The sequence below is a fragment of the Scophthalmus maximus genome, chromosome 4 (assembly GCF_022379125.1).
Source record: "Scophthalmus maximus strain ysfricsl-2021 chromosome 4, ASM2237912v1, whole genome shotgun sequence".
Lineage (NCBI taxonomy): Eukaryota > Metazoa > Chordata > Actinopteri > Pleuronectiformes > Scophthalmidae > Scophthalmus > Scophthalmus maximus.
Genome location: NC_061518.1, coordinates 851,345 through 870,000, shown reverse-complemented (window position 1 = coordinate 870,000; position 18,656 = coordinate 851,345). Strand labels below are relative to the sequence as shown.

Below are 18,656 nucleotides of genomic sequence, written 5' to 3'. Positions count from 1 at the left end.
AGGTGTCTGGACCAACCTGTAGGAGTCTGGACCGACCTGTAGGAGTCTGAACTGACCAGCAGGAGTCTAAACCAACCTGCAGGAGTCTGAACCGACCTGCAGGAGTCTGGACCGACCTGTAGGAGTCTGAACCAACCTGCAGACCTGCAGGCGTCTGGACCAACCAGCAGGAGTCTGGACCGACCTGTAGGAGTCTGGACCGACCTGCAGACCTGCAGGAGTCTGAACCGACCTGCAGGAGTCTGGACCAACCTGCAGACCTGCAGGAGTCTGAACCGACCTGCAGACCTGCAGCAGTCTGGACCGACCTGCAGGAGTCCGGACCGACCTGTAGGAGTCTGGCCCGACCTGCAGGAGTTTGGACTCACCTGCAGGAGTCTGGACTGACTTGCAGGAGTCTGGACCAACCTGTAGGAGTCTGGACCGACCTGTAGGAGTCTGAACCGACCAGCAGGAGTCTGAACCGACCTGCAGGAGTCTGAACCGACCAGCAGGAGTCTGAACCGACCTGCAGGAGTCTGAACCGACCTGCAGGAGTCTGGACCGACCTGTAGGAGTCTGAACCAACCTGCAGACCTGCAGGAGTCTGGACCGACCTGCAGGAGTCTGGACCGACCTGCAGGAGTCCGGACCGACCTGCAGGAGTCTGGACCTACCTGTAGGAGTCTGGACCGACCTGCGGACCTTCAGGAGTCTGGACCGACCAGCAGGAGTCTGGACCGACCAGCAGGAGTCTGGACCGACCTGTAGGAGTCTGGACCGACCTGCAGGAGTCTGGACCGACCTGTAGGAGTCTGAACCAACCTGCAGACCTGCAGGCGTCTGGACCAACCAGCAGGAGTCTGGACCGACCTGTAGGAGTCTGGACCGACCTGCAGACCTGCAGGAGTCTGAACCGACCTGCAGGAGTCTGGACCAACCTGCAGACCTGCAGGAGTCTGAACCGACCTGCAGACCTGCAGGAGTCTGGACCGACCTGCAGGAGTCCGGACCGACCTGTAGGAGTCTGGCCCGACCTGCAGGAATTTGGACTCACCTGCAGGAGTCTGGACTGACTTGCAGGAGTCTGGACCAAACTGTAGGAGTCTGGACCGACCTGTAGGAGTCTGAACCGACCAGCAGGAGTCTGAACCGACTTGCAGGAGTCTGAACCGACCAGCAGGAGTCTGAACCGACCTGCAGGAGTCTGAGCCGACCTGCAGGAGTCTGGACCGACCTGTAGGAGTCTGAACCAACCTGCAGACCTGCAGGAGTCTGGACCGACCTGCAGGAGTCTGGACCGACCTGCAGGAGTCCGGACCGACCTGCAGGAGTCTGGACCTACCTGTAGGAGTCTGGACCGACCTGCGGACCTTCAGGAGTCTGGACCGACCAGCAGGAGTCTGGACCGACCAGCAGGAGTCTGGACCGACCTGTAGGAGTCTGGACCGACCTGTAGGAGTCTGGACCGACCTGCAGGAGTCCGGACCGACCTGTAGGAGTCTGGCCCGACCTGCAGGAGTTTGGACTCACCTGCAGGAGTCTGGACTGACTTGCAGGAGTCTGGACCAACCTGTAGGAGTCTGGACCGACCTGTAGGAGTCTGAACCGACCAGCAGGAGTCTGAACCGACCTGCAGGAGTCTGAACCGACCAGCAGGAGTCTGAACCGACCTGCAGGAGTCTGAACCGACCTGCAGGAGTCTGGACCGACCTGTAGGAGTCTGAACCAACCTGCAGACCTGCAGGAGTCTGGACCGACCTGCAGGAGTCTGGACCGACCTGCAGGAGTCCGGACCGACCTGCAGGAGTCTGGACCTACCTGTAGGAGTCTGGACCGACCTGCGGACCTTCAGGAGTTTGGACCGACCAGCAGGAGTCTGGACCGACCAGCAGGAGTCTGGACCGACCTGTAGGAGTCTGGACCGACCTGCAGACCTGCAGGAGTCTGGACCGACCTGTAGGAGTCTGGACCGACCTGCAGACCTGCAGGAGTCTGGACCGACCTGCAGGAGTCTGGACCGACCTGTAGGAGTCTGGACCGACCTGCAGACCTGCAGGAGTCTGGACCGACCAGCAGGAGTCTGGACCGACCTGTAGGAGTCTGGACCGACCTGCGGACCTGTAGGAGTCTGGACCGACCTGCAGACCTGCAGGAGTCTGGACCGACCTGCAGGAGTCTGGACCGACCAGCAGGAGTCTGGACCGTCCTGCAGGAGTCTGGACCGACCTGCAGGAGTCTGGACCGACCTGCAGGAGTCTGGACCGACCTGCAGACCTGCAGGAGTCTGGACCGACCTGCAGACCAGCAGGAGTCTGGACCGACCTGCAGGAGTCTGGACCGACCAGCAGGAGTCTGGACCGTCCTGCAGATCAGCAGGAGTCTGGACCGACCTGCAGGAGTCTGGACGAGAGCAGCTGAGTGATGGAGCTGAGCTGATCATCTGAGCTGCTTTCTTCATGTGACTGTGGCTCCACACATGCAGCAAACGTTCCTCGGTTTTCTGGATCTGATGCTTTCACAATCCTCCATCAGCCCCCCTACTCACATCCCCCCTCCTCCCCTCCTCCTCCCCTCCTCCACCCTTTCGCTTTCCAAAATGCCTCTGAGCGAGCTCCTCCAGAAACCCTCCTCCGCCCCCGCAGATCAGAGCTGGCAGCTCCCAACGCCGTGGGGAACGTCCTGCCTCAGCTCCAGCTTTTTAGTCTTTTTTACTACCCCCTCACCCCCCTCACCCCCCTCATAGCCCCCTTCTTCACCCCCCCCCCCTCTTCACCCCCCCTTGTGTTGAATGTTATTTACCCTTGAAGGGTTTGTGATGATGAACAGCCGTACAGAACTATCTGCTCTGCTGGAGGAGGGAGAGGAAACAACATGAGAAATGACGACGACTCTGTGTGTGTGTGTGTGTGTGTGTGTGTGTGTGTGTGTGTGTGTGTGTGTTGAGTGTGTGTGTGTGTGTGTGTGTGTGTCCTCCTCTTTCCTCTTATCACATCAAATTCCCTCCAAATCAGATTAAGACTCATGGACTTTGTCCTGCTGACAGACAGACAGACAGACAGACAGACAGAGAGGCAGACAGACAGACAGACAGACAGACAGAGAGGCAGACAGACAGACAGACAGACAGGGAGAGAGACAGACAGGGAGAGAGACAGGTAAATACAGAAACAATCAGACTCCTGCTTGTTTCCACTAGGTGAAGATCATGAGGTTGATGTTTTGTAAGTTTTATATTTTGCGACATTAACAACAAACACACACTCACACTCACACACACACACACTCACACACACACACACACACACACACACACACACACACACGTCCCCTCCTTCCTCCTTTTCTGTTTAACCTCACCTCCTTCTTCATTTATCTACTGACCTCTTTCCTCCCCTTCCCCCTTTTTTTCCTCCCCTCTCTACCTCCGCATTCTCTTCTCTGCTTCTTTACCTGTCGTTCTTCAACACTTCATCCTTCCTTCTTTCCTTCCCACCTTCCTCCCTGTATGTTCTTTCCCTCCACCTCTCCTTCTCCACCTCCGTCCTCTCTTCTCTAATTCCTTGCTTCCTCTCCTACATCCTAACGTGTCTCCTTCTCTTTACTATTCACTCGCTCCTCTCCATCTTTTGGCTTTTGTGTGTTATACCGCTCGTCCCCGTCTACACACACACACACACACACACACACACTCGGTGCTGGTTGCAGTGTGTTGCCTCATGCTGCAGACCTGCAGATCACAGGCAGCTCTTAATGCTTTAGTCATGAGTTTGTGTGCAGCCGCTCCGGCGTCGGTTCTCTTTAATATTTCAGGCGTTATCGCACCATGACGACACTCGGAGCCGAGGAGGTGAAACGCTGAGGAGAACGGGACCCGAGGACGCCGACGGCTGCAGGAGGGAGAAGAAGAACAACTGCGGCCTCGACTCAGGTCGTCTCAGGTGACGTGAGAGGGAATCAGCATCACAGAATACATTTGAACAGCACATCCTTCACAACGCACGAGCTCAACCTCCCAACTCACTGGTGTTTGTTTTGGAGGAGATTCTTTTCTCCTGGGAACCAGAGCGTCGCTCAGCCGAGCTCAGAGCTCCACCAGCAACAGTCACCTCACACCACATTCAAATCCACCAGATCCAGATGCTATCATTTGGATCCAAACCAAATCTCACAGGCTCGTAGAAATCAATCTGCTAAATGTGTCAGATATATCTTTTATTTTTCCATCAAGATCCATGAATTATCCTCTGGGATATTGGTGAAAACGCCCTGAAACGGCATGCAGACGATGAAAATTCCTGCCTGTGATTTAGCAGCAGAGCTGAGTGACGCGAGGATGTCGTCAACGTCACAGTTACAAAGTGCTCGCAGCTTCCAGCCCCGCCTGGTCGTCCGTCGGCTCCCGAGGGACGACGGGCGAAGGACGGCGGGCGAGGGATGACGGGCGAGGGACGATGGGCGAGGGTTGACGGGCGAGGGTTGACGGGCGAGGGACGATGGGCGAGGGACGATGGGCGAGGGACGACGGGCGAGGGACGATGGGCGAGGGTTGACGGGCGAGGGACGACAGGTGAGGGACAAGGGCGAGGGTTGACGGGCGAGGGACGACGGACGAGGGATGACGGGCGAGGGACGACGGACGAGGGATGACGGGCGAGGGACGATGGGCGAGGGTTGACGGGGGAGGGACGATGGGCGAGGGTTGACGGGGGAGGGAAGATGGGCGAGGGTTGACGGGCGAGGGACGATGGGCGAGGGTTGACGGGGGAGGGACGATGGGCGAGGGTTGACGGGCGAGGGACGACGGACGAGGGATGACGGGCGAGGGACGACGGACGAGGGATGACGGGCGAGGGACGATGGGCGAGGGTTGACGGGGGAGGGACGATGGGCGAGGGTTGACGGGGGAGGGAAGATGGGCGAGGGTTGACGGGGGAGGGACGATGGGCGAGGGTTGACGGGGGAGGGACGATGGGCGAGGGTTGACGGGGGAGGGACGATGGGCGAAGGACGGCGGGCGAGGGACGACGGGCGAGGGACAACGGGCGAGGGACGACAGGTGAGGGACAGCGAGGGACGACAGGTGAGGGACGGCGTGGGACGACGGCGAGGGACAACGGCGAGGGACGACGGGCCAGGGACGATGGGCGAGGGTTGACGGGCGAGGGACGACGGACGAGGGATGACGGGCGAGGGACGACGGACGAGGGATGACGGGCGAGGGACGACGGGCGAGGGTTGACGGGCGAGGGACGATGGGCGAGGGTTGACGGGGGAGGGAAGATGGGCGAGGGTTGACGGGGGAGGGACGATGGGCGAGGGTTGACGGGGGAGGGACGATGGGCGAGGGTTGACGGGGGAGGGAAGATGGGCGAGGGTTGACGGGCGAGGGACGATGGGCGAGGGTTGACGGGGGAGGGACGATGGGCGAGGGTTGACGGGGGAGGGACGATGGGCGAAGGACGGCGGGCGAGGGACGACGGGCGAGGGACAACGGGCGAGGGACGACAGGTGAGGGACAGTGAGGGACGACAGGTGAGGGACGGCGAGGGACGACGGCGAGGGACAACGGCGAGGGACGACGGGCGAGGGACGACGGGCGAGGGTTGACGGGGGAGGGACGACGGGCGAGGATTGACGGGGGAGGGACGACGGGCGAGGGTTGACGGGCGAGGATTGACGGGGGAGGGACGACGGGCGAGGATCTGAAGAAACTCAACAGTTGAAGGACGACGAAGGAGAGCAAAGTGAAAACTAGCACATCAGACGTCCAACAACAACAACAACAACAACCCTTAAACTCAATCAATCACCAGATCTCACACACTCAAACAATCAGTCACTAATTGTCTTCATAGATCCGTGAATTTTTATCTGTGAAATCAGTGAAAATACATATATTTTTTAAACTTATGTTAAAGAAGGAGATCAAACATTCCTTGCCCCGCCCCTTTGTCCAGATCCACACCAACATTTCATGGATTCTTTCTTGCACCATGGCTGGATTCAGATGTTCTCTTCCTCTCTGCTAACCCTCGACCTCAGTGGAAAAGGTCACGAGGTCGAGGGAAGGAGTCAAGGAGGATTCATAGGAAAAGAGAATCCGACTCCACTGACACTGAACCACGTCATCATGTGACGGTGGATGTTGTTGATGAAGATGAACTACAAAAACCTCAGCGGCTCCATCAGCATGTTTCAGTGTTTTATGATTCATACGTAATAGTAACTGACATCTGGGTCATATTCATACTCTTCTTCTCCTTCTTCTTCTTCTTCTACTTCAGATTGAATCGTTTGCGTCCGTTCATGACGCATCATGTTAAATATTGCTGCCGCAATGAATTGTGGGTCTATACCTCGTTACTCTTTCAGAGGAAGCTCCAGTGTGTCCTCTGCTAAAGGAGAGAGGAAAGGAAGCATGAAGCTCCTTTCCTAAACATTTAGAGAATCTGAACAGATCTTATCATGGTGCTGAGGAAAACTTCAGGGTCACTTCATCTTCTGAAGCAAATTTGACAATTCGACCGCAGCCCATGTTCCATCCTTCCACCAAGTTCACTGGAAATCTGTTCAGGAGCTTTTCATCCTTCTGAAATTCAAGAATTCGGCCTGGACGAGTTTGACCTCTGACCTGAGTCCTGGCTGGAGAACATAGTGTCTGACTCGTAACATCCAGGACGGTTGACACGATAAAACACACCAAATATTTTAATATAAATTAAATAAAAATAATGTAATACCACTAATAAAGACATTTCTGTCTCTTGGCTTCTTTTGTTCTGTGGATGAAAACAAACGGACAGATTTCAGTTTGGTTCTGTGCAGTCGCTTCGTGTTGATCGACACCTGCGACTGCAGCTGTTGCGCAGCTGCAGTCGCAGGTGAAGGTCGACTGCCCCGTGTGCAGACGCTGACACCTAGTGGTCGTGGGCAGATGAGCGTTCTGTGTATTTTCTACTGTTCATGTTAAAACTGAGTTCCTTTATTTGACTTCAGTCATCAGTCTGTTCATCTGAGATGCGTCTGATGAGATCAATTCTTGTTCCCGCTCCGGCTCGAGCAGTGAAAAGGTGAAATCCGTCTTTTTTTTCATATAATTATTATTATTATTTTTTCATGATGTCATGTTGGTGAAGCTCTCTGTGATGTTCTCTCCTCTCAGAGAAAATCTCATTGCGCCCTGCTGATGTCATGACGATTTCCTCCGGTTACATCAGGAGACGATCAACACCCCCCCCCCCCTCCGTCTGGATGAGTTCTGGTTCTGGTCCCGGTTCTCTCCTGGCCCTGCTGTTAGGGTTCTGATCTGGTTCTGATCTTGGTCCTGGATCCTCTCTGCCCCCCCCCCCCCCCCCACTTCATTTGTCCCGTCTCTGTCCTGACTCTACCCTGGCTCTGTTCTGGTTCTGTCCTGACCCCCCCTCCCTGAGTGCAGCTCGCTCCAGGTCCAGTTGGTCTAAACCCCCTGAAGTTCAGCAGCTCGCTCGTGTTACACAGGCGTCGTCCATGCTGTGTGCAGTCGCGGGGGCCTCAGATTAGGATCTTTACGTGGCCTCAGGCGCTGAGGTTTTATCGCTCGCCGAGGGAGCGTCCGTGATTTCAGGCTCAAAGAAAATAAATGACAAACTGTTGTGAGCTTTGGACGGACATTTGATAACCGACACTTCAGCTCCGCTGAGGCTGCAGGGCGAGAAAACACACTACACAGTTCACTTAGAAATATGAAGTCTACCTATCTATCTATCTATCTATCTATCTATCTATCTATCTATCTATCTATCTATCTATCTATCTATCTATCTACCTACCTACCTTCCTACCTCCATACCTCTGTATCTACCTACCTCTGTACCTCCCTACCTACCTCCATACCTCCGTACCTACATATCTACCTATCTATCTATCTACCGCCCTACCTCCCTACCTACCAACCCATTGATCTCTCTATCTATCTATCTATCTATCTACCTATCTATCTATCTACCGCCCTACCTCCCTACCTACCAACCCATTGATCTCTCTATCTATCTATCTATCTATCTACCTATCTATCTATCTATCTATCTATCTACCTGCCTACCTTCCTACCTCCATACCTCCGTATCTACCTACCTCTGTACCTCCCTACCTACCTCCATACCTCCGTACCTACATACCCACCTATCTATCATCTACCTCCCTACCTACCTATCTATCTATCTATCTATCTATCTATCTATCTATCTATCTATCTATCTATCTATCTATCTATCTATCTATCTATCTACCTACCTACCTTCCTACCTCCATACCTCCGTATCTACCTACCTCTGTACCTCCCTACCTACCTCCATACCTCCGTACCTACATACCTACCTATCTATTTATCTACCTCCCTACCTCCCTACCTACCAACCCATTGATCTATCCATCTATCTATCTATCTTTCTATCCCCCAGTAACACGCTTGCTCCACCAACTGCAACCGGGGCTTTTATTTTGTTGGCCTTCCTCAGACCACAGCTCCCATGAGTCTTTGCTGCAGAGTGTCAGAGTAGGTTTTGTTTTTCTTCTTCGTCTCTTGTTTTAAATTGTCCGGTCATTAAACTTTATGACTGTAATCCACTGGGAAGCTACTTTTTCAGAACTTAACATACACAGAAATATGAGTTTCCAAACACACACACAGACACACACAGACACACACACATACACACACACACACACACACACACACACACACACACAAACACACGCATGCACATAAACACACTGTGTCCTGTACTTTTTTACTGCCAGACCTCAGATATATCTCTCTGTGTGAAACATATGTATATGTACTGTATGTAAGTATGTATATATATATGACCTGTCAGTATATATGACTAAGGAAACCGGATAGTTCGTTTACAAGAAGAAAAGTGGATTTGTTAATTATGCTGTTTAAATTCTGTTTTGATGTCTAAGGCATTTTTTCTCATTTTTGATCCACCGCGTCTCCGAGTGTAATAATGCTTGTAAAACCCTTTATATACAGTCTATGGTAAAACCTCCATCCTGTAATGTACAGTCAACTTATATACATCCATTTTTTCAGGACCGTGGCTTTCAGAATATGTGTGCTACAGTGATGTCACATGAATAGTTATATGACCATATAGACAAAAGAAAAAAGTAAGAGGGAATTGAATTTCACAGAAATGTATAATAATGACACAGAACAACAATGGTGAAGATTTTTTGCTTTTGAAAGTTGTTTTTCAAAGCTTTGGTTGTAGGGGAAAACAATCGAAAACATTTTTACTCATGCAAAAAAGTAAGAAAATTTGTCACTTTTTTCCAGGTTTTTCCAGGTCTTCCAGGACACATGGGAACGCTGCTGCCGCCTTTGTGAAGCACTTTGTAACATGTTTTTTTTAAAGTGCTCTACAAGTAAAGATTATCATAAGAAAACATTTGTTGATTTTGAGCCGGTGAAACTGTAAAAACTGACATTTGTTTTTATATTTTGGGTGAACTGATCCTTTAAAGTCAGGAGGAGGAACAGGAAGAGGAGGAGGAGGAGGGGGAGGAACAGGAGGAGGAACAGGAGGAGGAGAAGGAGGAGGAACAGGAAGAGGAGGAGGAGGAGGCCTTGGTTGTAGAGGAAAACAATCAAAAACATTCGTTCTCATGCAAATCAAAGACAAAAGTAAAGAAGTAAAAAAGAAAGAAAAAAAAGTTGTTGATTTTGAACCAGTGAAACTCTAAAAAATGACATTTGTTCTCATATTTTGTGTGAACTGATCCTTTAATGTTGTTCTACACGTCGCCACCACAAGATATCGCTGTTTGTTTCTTGTCGTTAAATAATTAACGCTTCGCCTCCCGCGGGAAGGTTTGTCCCCCCGCAGTCTCCGTAGCTGTAGTAGCAACATGGCGTCGGACAGCGACGGCGACGAGGACTTCGTGTCTTACGGGACTCCTCTGGAGCCTCTGGAGGAAGGTACGGTCGGTCCCCGCACGTCGACGTTCCACCTGCCCTAACCCTGTGCAGAAAGAAACGAGCTGTGACGTTTCCGGCGGCCGCGACGGGAGGCTAAGCTAACGAGCAGGAAGCTAACAGCAGCACCTGTTAGCATAGCTTCCGGTCCGTGAACCAGACTTCACTCAGAGATCCGCCGGTTTAATGTTCCCGTTCGTACCGGCGTCGTGTTCCCACCGCAGGACTTTCGACTAAGATATTTTACGAATCGTTATTATCATGTTGAGTGTTCGGCTGCTTCGTTGGTACTTTTACTGAGGTTTTACTCTGAAAACGTAGAAATAACTTCACTGGATTTAAAAGTGTTTGTATTTTGTGACACTTCATTCATGAAGCATTTGATAGATGATGACATTAAATGTGTTACTTATATTTATTGATCTGTTATTACTTTGCATGTTTTGCATTGAGAGACACGTGAAAACATATTTTCTGTCCTCGTCAAACCACATTCACATGATTCTCATGAGGATCAGATCTCACACAGAACCAGGAACTCAACCTGTCCTGATTCAGACCACGTCCACATCCATGGATCTGAATTAGGTCCATGGATTAGTCTGATTTTATGGAATCTTTCTTTTGGTCCATGTTCCATCCTGCCACAAAGTTTACAGGAAATCTCTTTGGTAGTTTTGAATCGAACAAACGATTTAGATTTACAAATGAATGAAGGAAGAACAGATGATTTTGATAAACAAACAAACAAACAGTGAAAAATACCATAATTTTATAATTTCTTCTTGTTGTTTTTTTCCTCTTTGGACGAACAAAGATGTCGAATTCATGATGATTATTTTGGACAGAGCAGAAAATATATAGGAAAAAAATGTATGTTCTGTTGACAAAGCACTTGAGCATCATGTAGATGAGTTTGATTAAATCTGCTGCTCATACCCGTGAACTTTAACTCCAGTAAACTAAAATGTTGCTCTGTGTGTGTGTGTGTGTGTGTGTGTGTGTGTGTGTGTGTGTGTGTGTGTGTGTGTGTGTGTGTGTGTGTGTGTGTGTGTGTGTGTGTGTGTGCTTTGCCGCAGACGAGCCGAGGAAGAAGCCCGTCCCGCTCCACGAGCAGACGGTGAAAGATGAGAAGGGACGATTCCAGAGGTTCCACGGAGCGTTCACCGGAGGATTCTCAGCCGGTTACTACAACACGGTCGGCTCCAAAGAAGGTCGGTGCTGCGGCGGCGGACGGTTTGTCCAGAACCTTCAGTTTGTCTCAGTTCAGTCAAACACGTCACGTGTGCATGTGTTTTGTTATTTTTCAGGCTGGGCGCCGGCGACCTTTGTGTCGTCGCGGCAACAGAAAGCGGAGAAACAACTCGCCAGGCCCGAGGACTTTATGGACGATGAGGTAAAAACCATGAGATGACCTGAGATTTTATTCTGTAGAGCAGATTCAAAGATTCACGGCAGCAAATGTATGAATGAATGAATGAATGTTCATCATCATCGTGGTTTTTTGCGTTGCCGTGCGTCAGGACCTTGGCGAGCACGGCATCGCTCCCGCTCAGATCACCACCAGTCAGGAGTTCTCGTCCAGCCGCCGCGACGAGGCCCGAGAGAAGGCGAGAGCTGTCAACGCTCAGGCCGCTTTGATCCCCGGAGACACTCTGCTGGAGGAGCTGATCGCACCCGCCAGGTACCGACCGCGGGTCGCCACAGTCATGTGACCACGGGTCCCCAAAGTCATGTGACCACGGGTCCCCACAGTCATGTGACCGCGGGTCCCCACAGTCATGTGACAATGGGTCACCAGAGAAACAAAAGTTTTCTTATGTCAATAACTGAAATACAGTCAGAAAACAATCCAGGGTCTCTGAGGTGTGACGGTTTTGTCTCGCAGGTCGTCCATCGGGGTGGAGCTGCTGAGGAAGATGGGGTGGAAGGAGGGTCAGGGCGTCGGGCCGCGCGTGAAGAGGAAAGCTCGTCGACAGCAGACGGGTTCGTACCAACCATCACGATTATCCTGTGATTCATTTTTATCAGATGTGAAGTTGCGGATGTTGAATAAAAGCTCCTTTGTCTTCTTCTCCTCCTCCTCCTGACAGGTGTTGGAGCCAGAGTTTACAGCTCTACGATGCCCCCCGCTGGTTCGGAGGACTCAGAGGTGCGTGACTCAAACGACAGCCATCGGAAACCTTTTTAAAAACAAAATGCACGTCACCGTCGTCCTGTTTAAAACTTCTTCTTCAGTTGTGAAACAGCACCTGACTGGAGGATTAGAGCCACCTACTCTTTCTCTCCCATCCTCTGACTTTCAGCGGTCACGTCTCGATCCTCAAATCACGTCCGACACGTTTCAAATTCAAATGTTCAAGCTGCTTCATCAAACACATGAATTGATTTCCTGTAATTTGGTCTCTCCGCCCGACAAGGACGACGACGACGACGACGACTTTGCCCCAGAGGACGTGACCTTCGCCCCGAAGGACGTGACCCCTGTGGACTTCAGTCCCAGGTCTGGAGTTCGTGGTCTGGGTTATCGCGGTCTGGACCCAGGCATGGCGCTGCTGGGCCGAGCGGCGCCCGAACACATCGACCTGTTCAAGCCTCAGTCCGAGACGAGGAGTCGTCTCTTCGGAGCCGCTCAGCGGGGCTCGCGCAGAGGAGGCGGAGTCGCTGGACAGGTGAGCGTTGTCAAAGGTTTTTATTTTAAATAGAAAAAAACGTCAGCAGGTTCTCAGTCCCTGACTTGACCTCTGGTGACCTTTGACCTGCAGGCGTTCGGTGTGGGCGCCCTGGAGGACGAGGACGAGGACGTTTACCACAAAGACTCCATGTCCCGGTACGACACGGAGCTCGGAGGAGAGGAGCCCGGAGACGGACTGTACGGCTGGACGGCTCCGCAGCAGTACACCAAGAGAAGAGGTAACTCCGCCTGGGAACGACCTGGAGAGTCCTGGAGAAGCCTGGAAAAAAAACAACGTTATTTGTAGAGCACTTTAAAAATAATCCACGCTGCAAAGTGCTTCACAAAGGCAGCAGCAGGGTTCCCGTGCGTCCTGGAAAACCTGGGAAATGAAATTTTCCATTAAGGGAAAACACAAAAATGAAAATTTCCTGGAAAATGTTGTTGTCCTGGAAAATTATTTAAACATTTTCTTATTTTGCTTTTAGCTGAGAATGAACTACTCCAGATTGATGGATTTAATTTATTGTTCCCGCTACTCGTGGATTAAGGCCCTGGGTGTGGCCCCGGGGCTCCATAGCGCCCCCCTTTGTCATGGAGTGTTGTACCTGGCATATAGTTTCAGTAGTGTCACGTACATGCATCAAATTTTGTTGACTTGTGGGACTCGAGACAAACAACTTTTTGCAATACACTGCATTAGCCATGCTCAACAGGAAGTGAGCGATTCCTGTCTGTCTTACCAGCTAGATCATCACTGAATATGTCCTGGAAAGAAAATTGGAATCCAAGTAAAATCAAAAAACATCTGAAGAAAAAGATGAGGTCATAGAGTCACTGAGATGCTCACAAACATTTTGAAAATAACAAGTAATCAATGGTCAAAACAGATTTTGTCTGTCTGTAGATCAATGAATCATTGCTGCTTCAGTTATAATCTGCACGTTCTCATTTTCAAACCTCAACCGATTCGGAAACTGAACCACGTTTAATCCTGAGCAATGTTTTGTTTTCTTCTTTATTAAAAAGAAACGTTGGAAAAAAATATCGATGAACACTGAATTTGTTCTCTCGTTTTCAGACAAAAGCAAAGACGCGTCATACCTCGGTAAGATCCTGGAGGGATTCACTCTGACCCAAAGAGCAGGCGAGGAGAAAACGGTGAGTGGACGATCTGTCGTCAGTTTGTTAGAAACATTTCAACAAAAGTAAAATCCTTATATCTCCGTCTGTCTCTTTCAGATCTTCCCTCCCCCGACGCTACCCCGCGACTACAGACCGGTCCATCGTTTCCATCTGACGTCCGTCAGTGTCTCTCGTCTGTCCGGGGTCAGTCCCGCTCTGGCCGAGGCCCTGAGGACGTCCAGGGGCCACATGGTCAAAGAGGATCCCCAACAAGGGGGACGGCACCAGCTGGACTCGGGCCAGAGGAGGGCGCTGCTGGGAGAGGACGTCCTGCAAGGTAGGAAAAGATTCAGTCATCAACCGCCCCGCTAACGCTAACGCTAGCGCCCCCTAGAGGCGGCGGAGTCCGTCTGAACAACGTCCTGATGATTTACAAAATTTGACTAGAACATGTGAAGAAACTGTTTGTCACAGTTTCAGAGTCTGACGTCAAGAACCTCAGATTGGAGAAAATAACCCAGAAAATATCTTCGTTTGAAAAGTGACTAAAATAAATGTAGATAAAAATCTACATTTCTGTCCATCAACTAATTTAACCTGTCACTTCATATGTCTGCTAATTTTCAATTATTCCTTTTGACTCCTGTAACTGTCAGATTGTATCCGACCAACTGTCCAAAAGTACAGTAGATAATAAAACAGGATGAAATCCTCATGTTGAAGAAGCTTCCAATTTACGAACATTTCGATTTATGAACTTACAAAAACTAAAGATAAATTTCGACTTAAGAACTTACAATTGCGATTTCCGAACGAACGTTTCCCATTTCCGAACAAAAGATTTCGATTTTCAAACGAACGAAAAACAAACAATTTCAATTTATGAACGAACGAAAAACAAACGAACCATTTCGATTTGACGTGGGAACATGTTGAAATTGTTATTTCTTTTTTTTTCTTTTTAAGTTTTCATTCTTCCTCCTGTTTTCTCCTGAATCTCCATCAGGTCCCAGTTCAGTGATGGAGCTGCTGAAGCCTGAAGACCGGGATCGACTCCTCAACCTCCGCAACTCCTCCAACGCCACAGACTCACGCCACGCCACGAGCTCCGGTGGGTCGACGGCGGGATCGACTGCAGGGACCATGGCGGGGTCGATGGCGGAGAACGCGGCGAGGTCTTCAGCGGTGTCGTTGGCGGTGACGTCAGCGGTGGCGATGGCGAGGTCGATGGCGGGATCGATGGCGGGGTCTTCGTCGGTGTCGTCAGCTCTGAGCGGCGCCGCCTCCTCCTCCGGCCTCCATCAGCAGCAGCAGGAGGCTCTGGCGTCGTGGCGAGGCGTCCAGTCGTCCACACAGAGCTTCAAACCGTTTGAGAAGAACCCCAGCAAACAGGCTCGATACGAACTCTACCTGGACCACCTGCGACAGGGAGACAGAGGTATGAGCCTGCGTCCTCCACATGTCCCATAATGCACTGCAGTCGAACCCTGAATCCCCGATGAAAACCTGATTTGTGTCTCAGACGCCGTGGAGCAGAGTCTGGACTCGGGGATGACGGAGTGGGAGCGCAGCAGGGAGCGGGAGGAGTTCGTCCGAGCCTCCATCTTGTACAGACCCTCCTCCTCCTCGCTCACCGCTCGCTTCACCAGCGCCAAACACGACGAGGACGACGGCGACACGGTGGAGGTCAGCCGCGACCAGGAGGTACGCCGACGTCGCTCTGATGATTAATCTTCTGAATTTGTCAAAGACTATTTGTTTGAGCTGTTTGTTCTTCTGGTCGTCAGGGCGACGTGGACGACAAACAGGCCGCCGTCAAGATGAAGATGTTTGGAAAACTGACCCGAGAAACGTTCGAGTGGCATCCGGACAAGCTGCTCTGCAAGAGGTTCAACGTGCCCGACCCGTTCCCCGGGTACGACGACCACGCCGTCTCCTCGACGACCGAGCTCTGTGATGTCACGTAATCCTAAATGTGTGAATGAGTCTGTGTGTGATTGGTTCTGCAGCTCGGGTCTGGTGGGTATGCCGAAGGTGAAGAGAGACAAGTTTTCCGTCTTCAACTTCCTGACGGTGACGGAGAGCAGAGAGACGACAGGTATGTTCACCTCTTAACGTCGCAGCTGCAGTTGTTCGTCGGCCTCGGACCCACAGGAAGTGACATCCTGGTTAATGGATATTTATATACAGTCACACCTTAATATTCTTGAAAAGCCAAATGGTAGGAAAGATTTGGAGGAAAAGGAGGAAAATAAAAGAATTTCTTCATATTTAATTTTTAAGTAGTAATTAGTAATTTAGTAATTAAGTAATAATCAAAGAGTTAGTAAGTAGTTTTATTCTTCTCTGCACTTCATCTGTTCACAGTTTAAACTTGTAGTTCTTCTTTTCCCGAGCTCATTTTCAATCTCATCCTCTGTGACATCACTTCCTGTCCTCAGCTCCTCCGAAGCCTCCAGAGACCGGGAAGAGGTCGAGGTGGGACATCTCGGACCAGAAGAAGAAGATCAAGGAGGAAGAGGAGGGCGACGCCTCTTTACCTGCCTGCAGCAGCAGCGAGCAGCAGACTGCCGACGGGACGAAGGTATTTAATTATCTGTGTCGACAGAAATTGATCAGAACATTTAGAGAAAACTGTGACGAGGAACTTGTAAACCGTGTTCTCTTCAACCAGTCGGTGGATCAGAAGAGCTCGGACAAGAAGAGCAACGGCGACGAAGAGGAGGAAGAGGATGAAGAGGAGAGCAGGCCTCCGATGGATCTGTTCAAAGCCATCTTCGCCAGCTCCTCTGACGAGAAGTCGTCTTCATCGGAGGGAGAGAGTGAAGAGGAGGAGAAGACGAAGGAGGATGAGGGGAAAGTGGAGCCTCAGGCTCTGAACCTCTTCAACATCTCCTCTTCCGTCACGTCCTCCTCCACCTCAGTTACCGTCTCCACCTGCGCCAACCAGCAGACAGGTAACCTCAAAATATCTGGTACTTTTAGTCAAATGCTTGTTCGTCAGAGGCAGCCATCTTGGTTGTCTACAAAAAAACGCTTCTCTCCGCGTCACCATATAAACCCCGCCCCCATTATCAGATAATCGGTTGTGATTTCTGCCGGAGGAGAAATCACTTTCCCAATGGAGGAGATCCAGAGCTCGTCTGGGTCACAGGTTAATCCGTCCACACACGTCACGTGGTGTAAACAGGAAGTACATTGTCTCTTCTGCAGCTGGTTGCTTAGTGACAGAAACTCCTCTGAAGGAGGAACAGCGATGGTGAGAAGTCAGAGCAGTGGCGACGACAAGGTGAAACTGTTACTGACAGGTAGTGTCACCGTAGCAACGCTTTGACCTTCACCGCTGGTCGTGGAGTCGTGACTGATGAGAACCAATCAGGAAGTAGAACAAGGGGGCGTCTGCGTTTACTAAACGTCTACGCTTCTGTCTGTCCATTTTGATCATGGAAGTTTATTTATTGGTTGAATCCACTTCCTGTTCGTTCTTTGTGATGAGGATGTGATGTCGTCGTTGTGATTGTTTCTCCTCGTGTTTCAGTGAAAGCGCCGGTTTCGAGTCGGACGTCGTCTCAGGAGGAGTTTGGTCCGAAGCTGCCGCCTCCTTCAGCTGCTCTCGGTGAGTGTGAGTGTGTTCGTTCAGTGTCGGCTTTATTTTTAATGGGATTTGTTGACATGAAGAAAAAATTGTAAACGAGCAGGAGAAGCTGAAAATCTCAGGTTTCTGAGGACACGTTGTTTTTCACGTCAGCGGACACTTTACCTGAGTAACTTCCTCTCGCAGGCTCCACCTCCCGCCCCCCCCCCAGTGAGGAGAGACCCGACAACAAGAGGAGCAGAGAGAAAAAACACAAGAACAAGAAGCAGCACAAACACAAGAAGGACAAGAAGGTGGGAGATGAGAGGAGAGAAGACAAAACTGCACTGAGTCTCCAGCTTCTTCGCTCACGACGTCAAACTTTGTTTATTTTTCAGAAGAAGAAACACAAGAAGCACAAACACAAAGCGAAGCAGCAGAAGAAGAGTAAGACGGAGGCGTCGGACAGCAGCGAGGACGAGGAGGACGGACACGTGTCCACAGAGGAGCTGCTCAAGAGGTCAGAGGTCACAGACACAGCTATATATCTATAAGACACGTTTCAGTACCAGTGACATCATCAAATATATAAATAAATCCGACTCATCAGCTGAATAAGAACTTTCTCTAAAAAAGACGACAGAGTAAAATTTATAGATTAATTTTAAATTGACAACTTAAATAATTTTTCTAATCAGGAAACGTTAAATAAAAACCACCACCTGGTGTTTTCCTGTCATCTTGTTTGATTCATAATCATATTTTAACTTTATTTTATACAACTTGTTTCACTGATTGTTTTCAAATAGATTCTTTGATTATTCATTGATTTGATCATTAGTTATGTTGTTCTTGTGCTGTAGTTTTCTCCCACACTTATCTTTTGGCACCAACTGTAGAGGTTTAAGGAAATAAGTTCTGAAATGTCTTTATATATACATGTGTGTATAATTACAGTGTATGTATATTTGAATATATAACTAAATAATCAAGTCGCAGCCGTTTAGCTTTACATATATAATAATAAATTAACTAATATTTAATATCAAACTCTGTAAACAGTTTCTATTTAAATGTTCTCCTCTTTAACCCTCATTTAATATCTTTGGTTTCTCTAAAAAACTTTAAAGTGTGTGTGTGTGTCCTGACAGACTGAAGAGCGTCCAGTCACGTGAGACCTGGTGAAGCTTCAGGACGTTTGTCCTCCGTGAGGACGACCTGCTGCCGTCTCATCTGCTCTCACCTCATTTTATTCCTGTTTATAAAAAATAATAAAATCATGTGCGGATGTATTTTTGTTGTTATTGTTTTTTGAAATTTGTATTTGAGGACAGGATCAA

At 50.1% G+C, this 18,656-nt stretch overlaps 1 protein-coding gene and 1 long non-coding RNA gene across 5 annotated transcripts; both read left to right on the top strand.

Annotated features, from left to right (window-relative positions):
- Window positions 1-3,633: 3,633 nt before the first annotated feature.
- Window positions 3,634-7,298, top strand: LOC118302016. Its single transcript, XR_004790432.2, has 3 exons — window positions 3,634-3,920; window positions 6,979-7,052; window positions 7,145-7,298. It is a non-coding gene; the product is annotated as an uncharacterized LOC118302016 (long non-coding RNA).
- A 2,490-nt stretch (window positions 7,299-9,788) lies between these two features.
- Window positions 9,789-18,608, top strand: gpatch1 (G patch domain containing 1). Of its 4 annotated transcripts, none has more exons than XM_047331610.1 (20): window positions 9,789-9,946; window positions 11,023-11,157; window positions 11,254-11,339; window positions 11,467-11,627; window positions 11,832-11,929; window positions 12,037-12,095; window positions 12,364-12,615; window positions 12,709-12,856; window positions 13,699-13,778; window positions 13,860-14,079; window positions 14,749-15,180; window positions 15,265-15,428; window positions 15,530-15,657; window positions 15,752-15,840; window positions 16,184-16,326; window positions 16,417-16,699; window positions 17,281-17,364; window positions 17,524-17,630; window positions 17,715-17,836; window positions 18,468-18,608. In XM_047331610.1, the coding sequence occupies exons 1-20, from the start codon at window positions 9,877-9,879 to the stop codon at window positions 18,499-18,501; spliced, it is 2,895 nt and encodes a 964-aa protein (XP_047187566.1). In that variant the 5' UTR covers window positions 9,789-9,876; the 3' UTR covers window positions 18,502-18,608. The 4 variants fall into 4 exon arrangements, with proteins under 4 accessions (XP_047187566.1, XP_047187565.1, XP_035483626.2 ...); XM_047331609.1 differs by having other exon boundaries at window positions 9,790-9,946; window positions 12,367-12,615; window positions 15,265-15,446; XM_035627733.2 differs by having other exon boundaries at window positions 9,790-9,946; window positions 15,265-15,446; window positions 17,281-17,358.
- The last annotated feature ends 48 nt before the right edge of the window (window positions 18,609-18,656 follow it).

Coding starts and splice junctions, on each gene's coding strand:
- gpatch1 (XM_047331608.1), top strand. CDS start 9,877: ATGGCGTCGGACAGCGACGGCGACGAGGACTTCGTGTCTTACGGGACT. Junction 14,080..14,748: donor GGGAGAGGACGTCCTGCAAG/GTAGGAAAAGAT, acceptor AATCTCCATCAG/GTCCCAGTTCAGTGATGGAG. Junction 16,327..16,416: donor AGACTGCCGACGGGACGAAG/GTATTTAATTAT, acceptor CTCTTCAACCAG/TCGGTGGATCAGAAGAGCTC.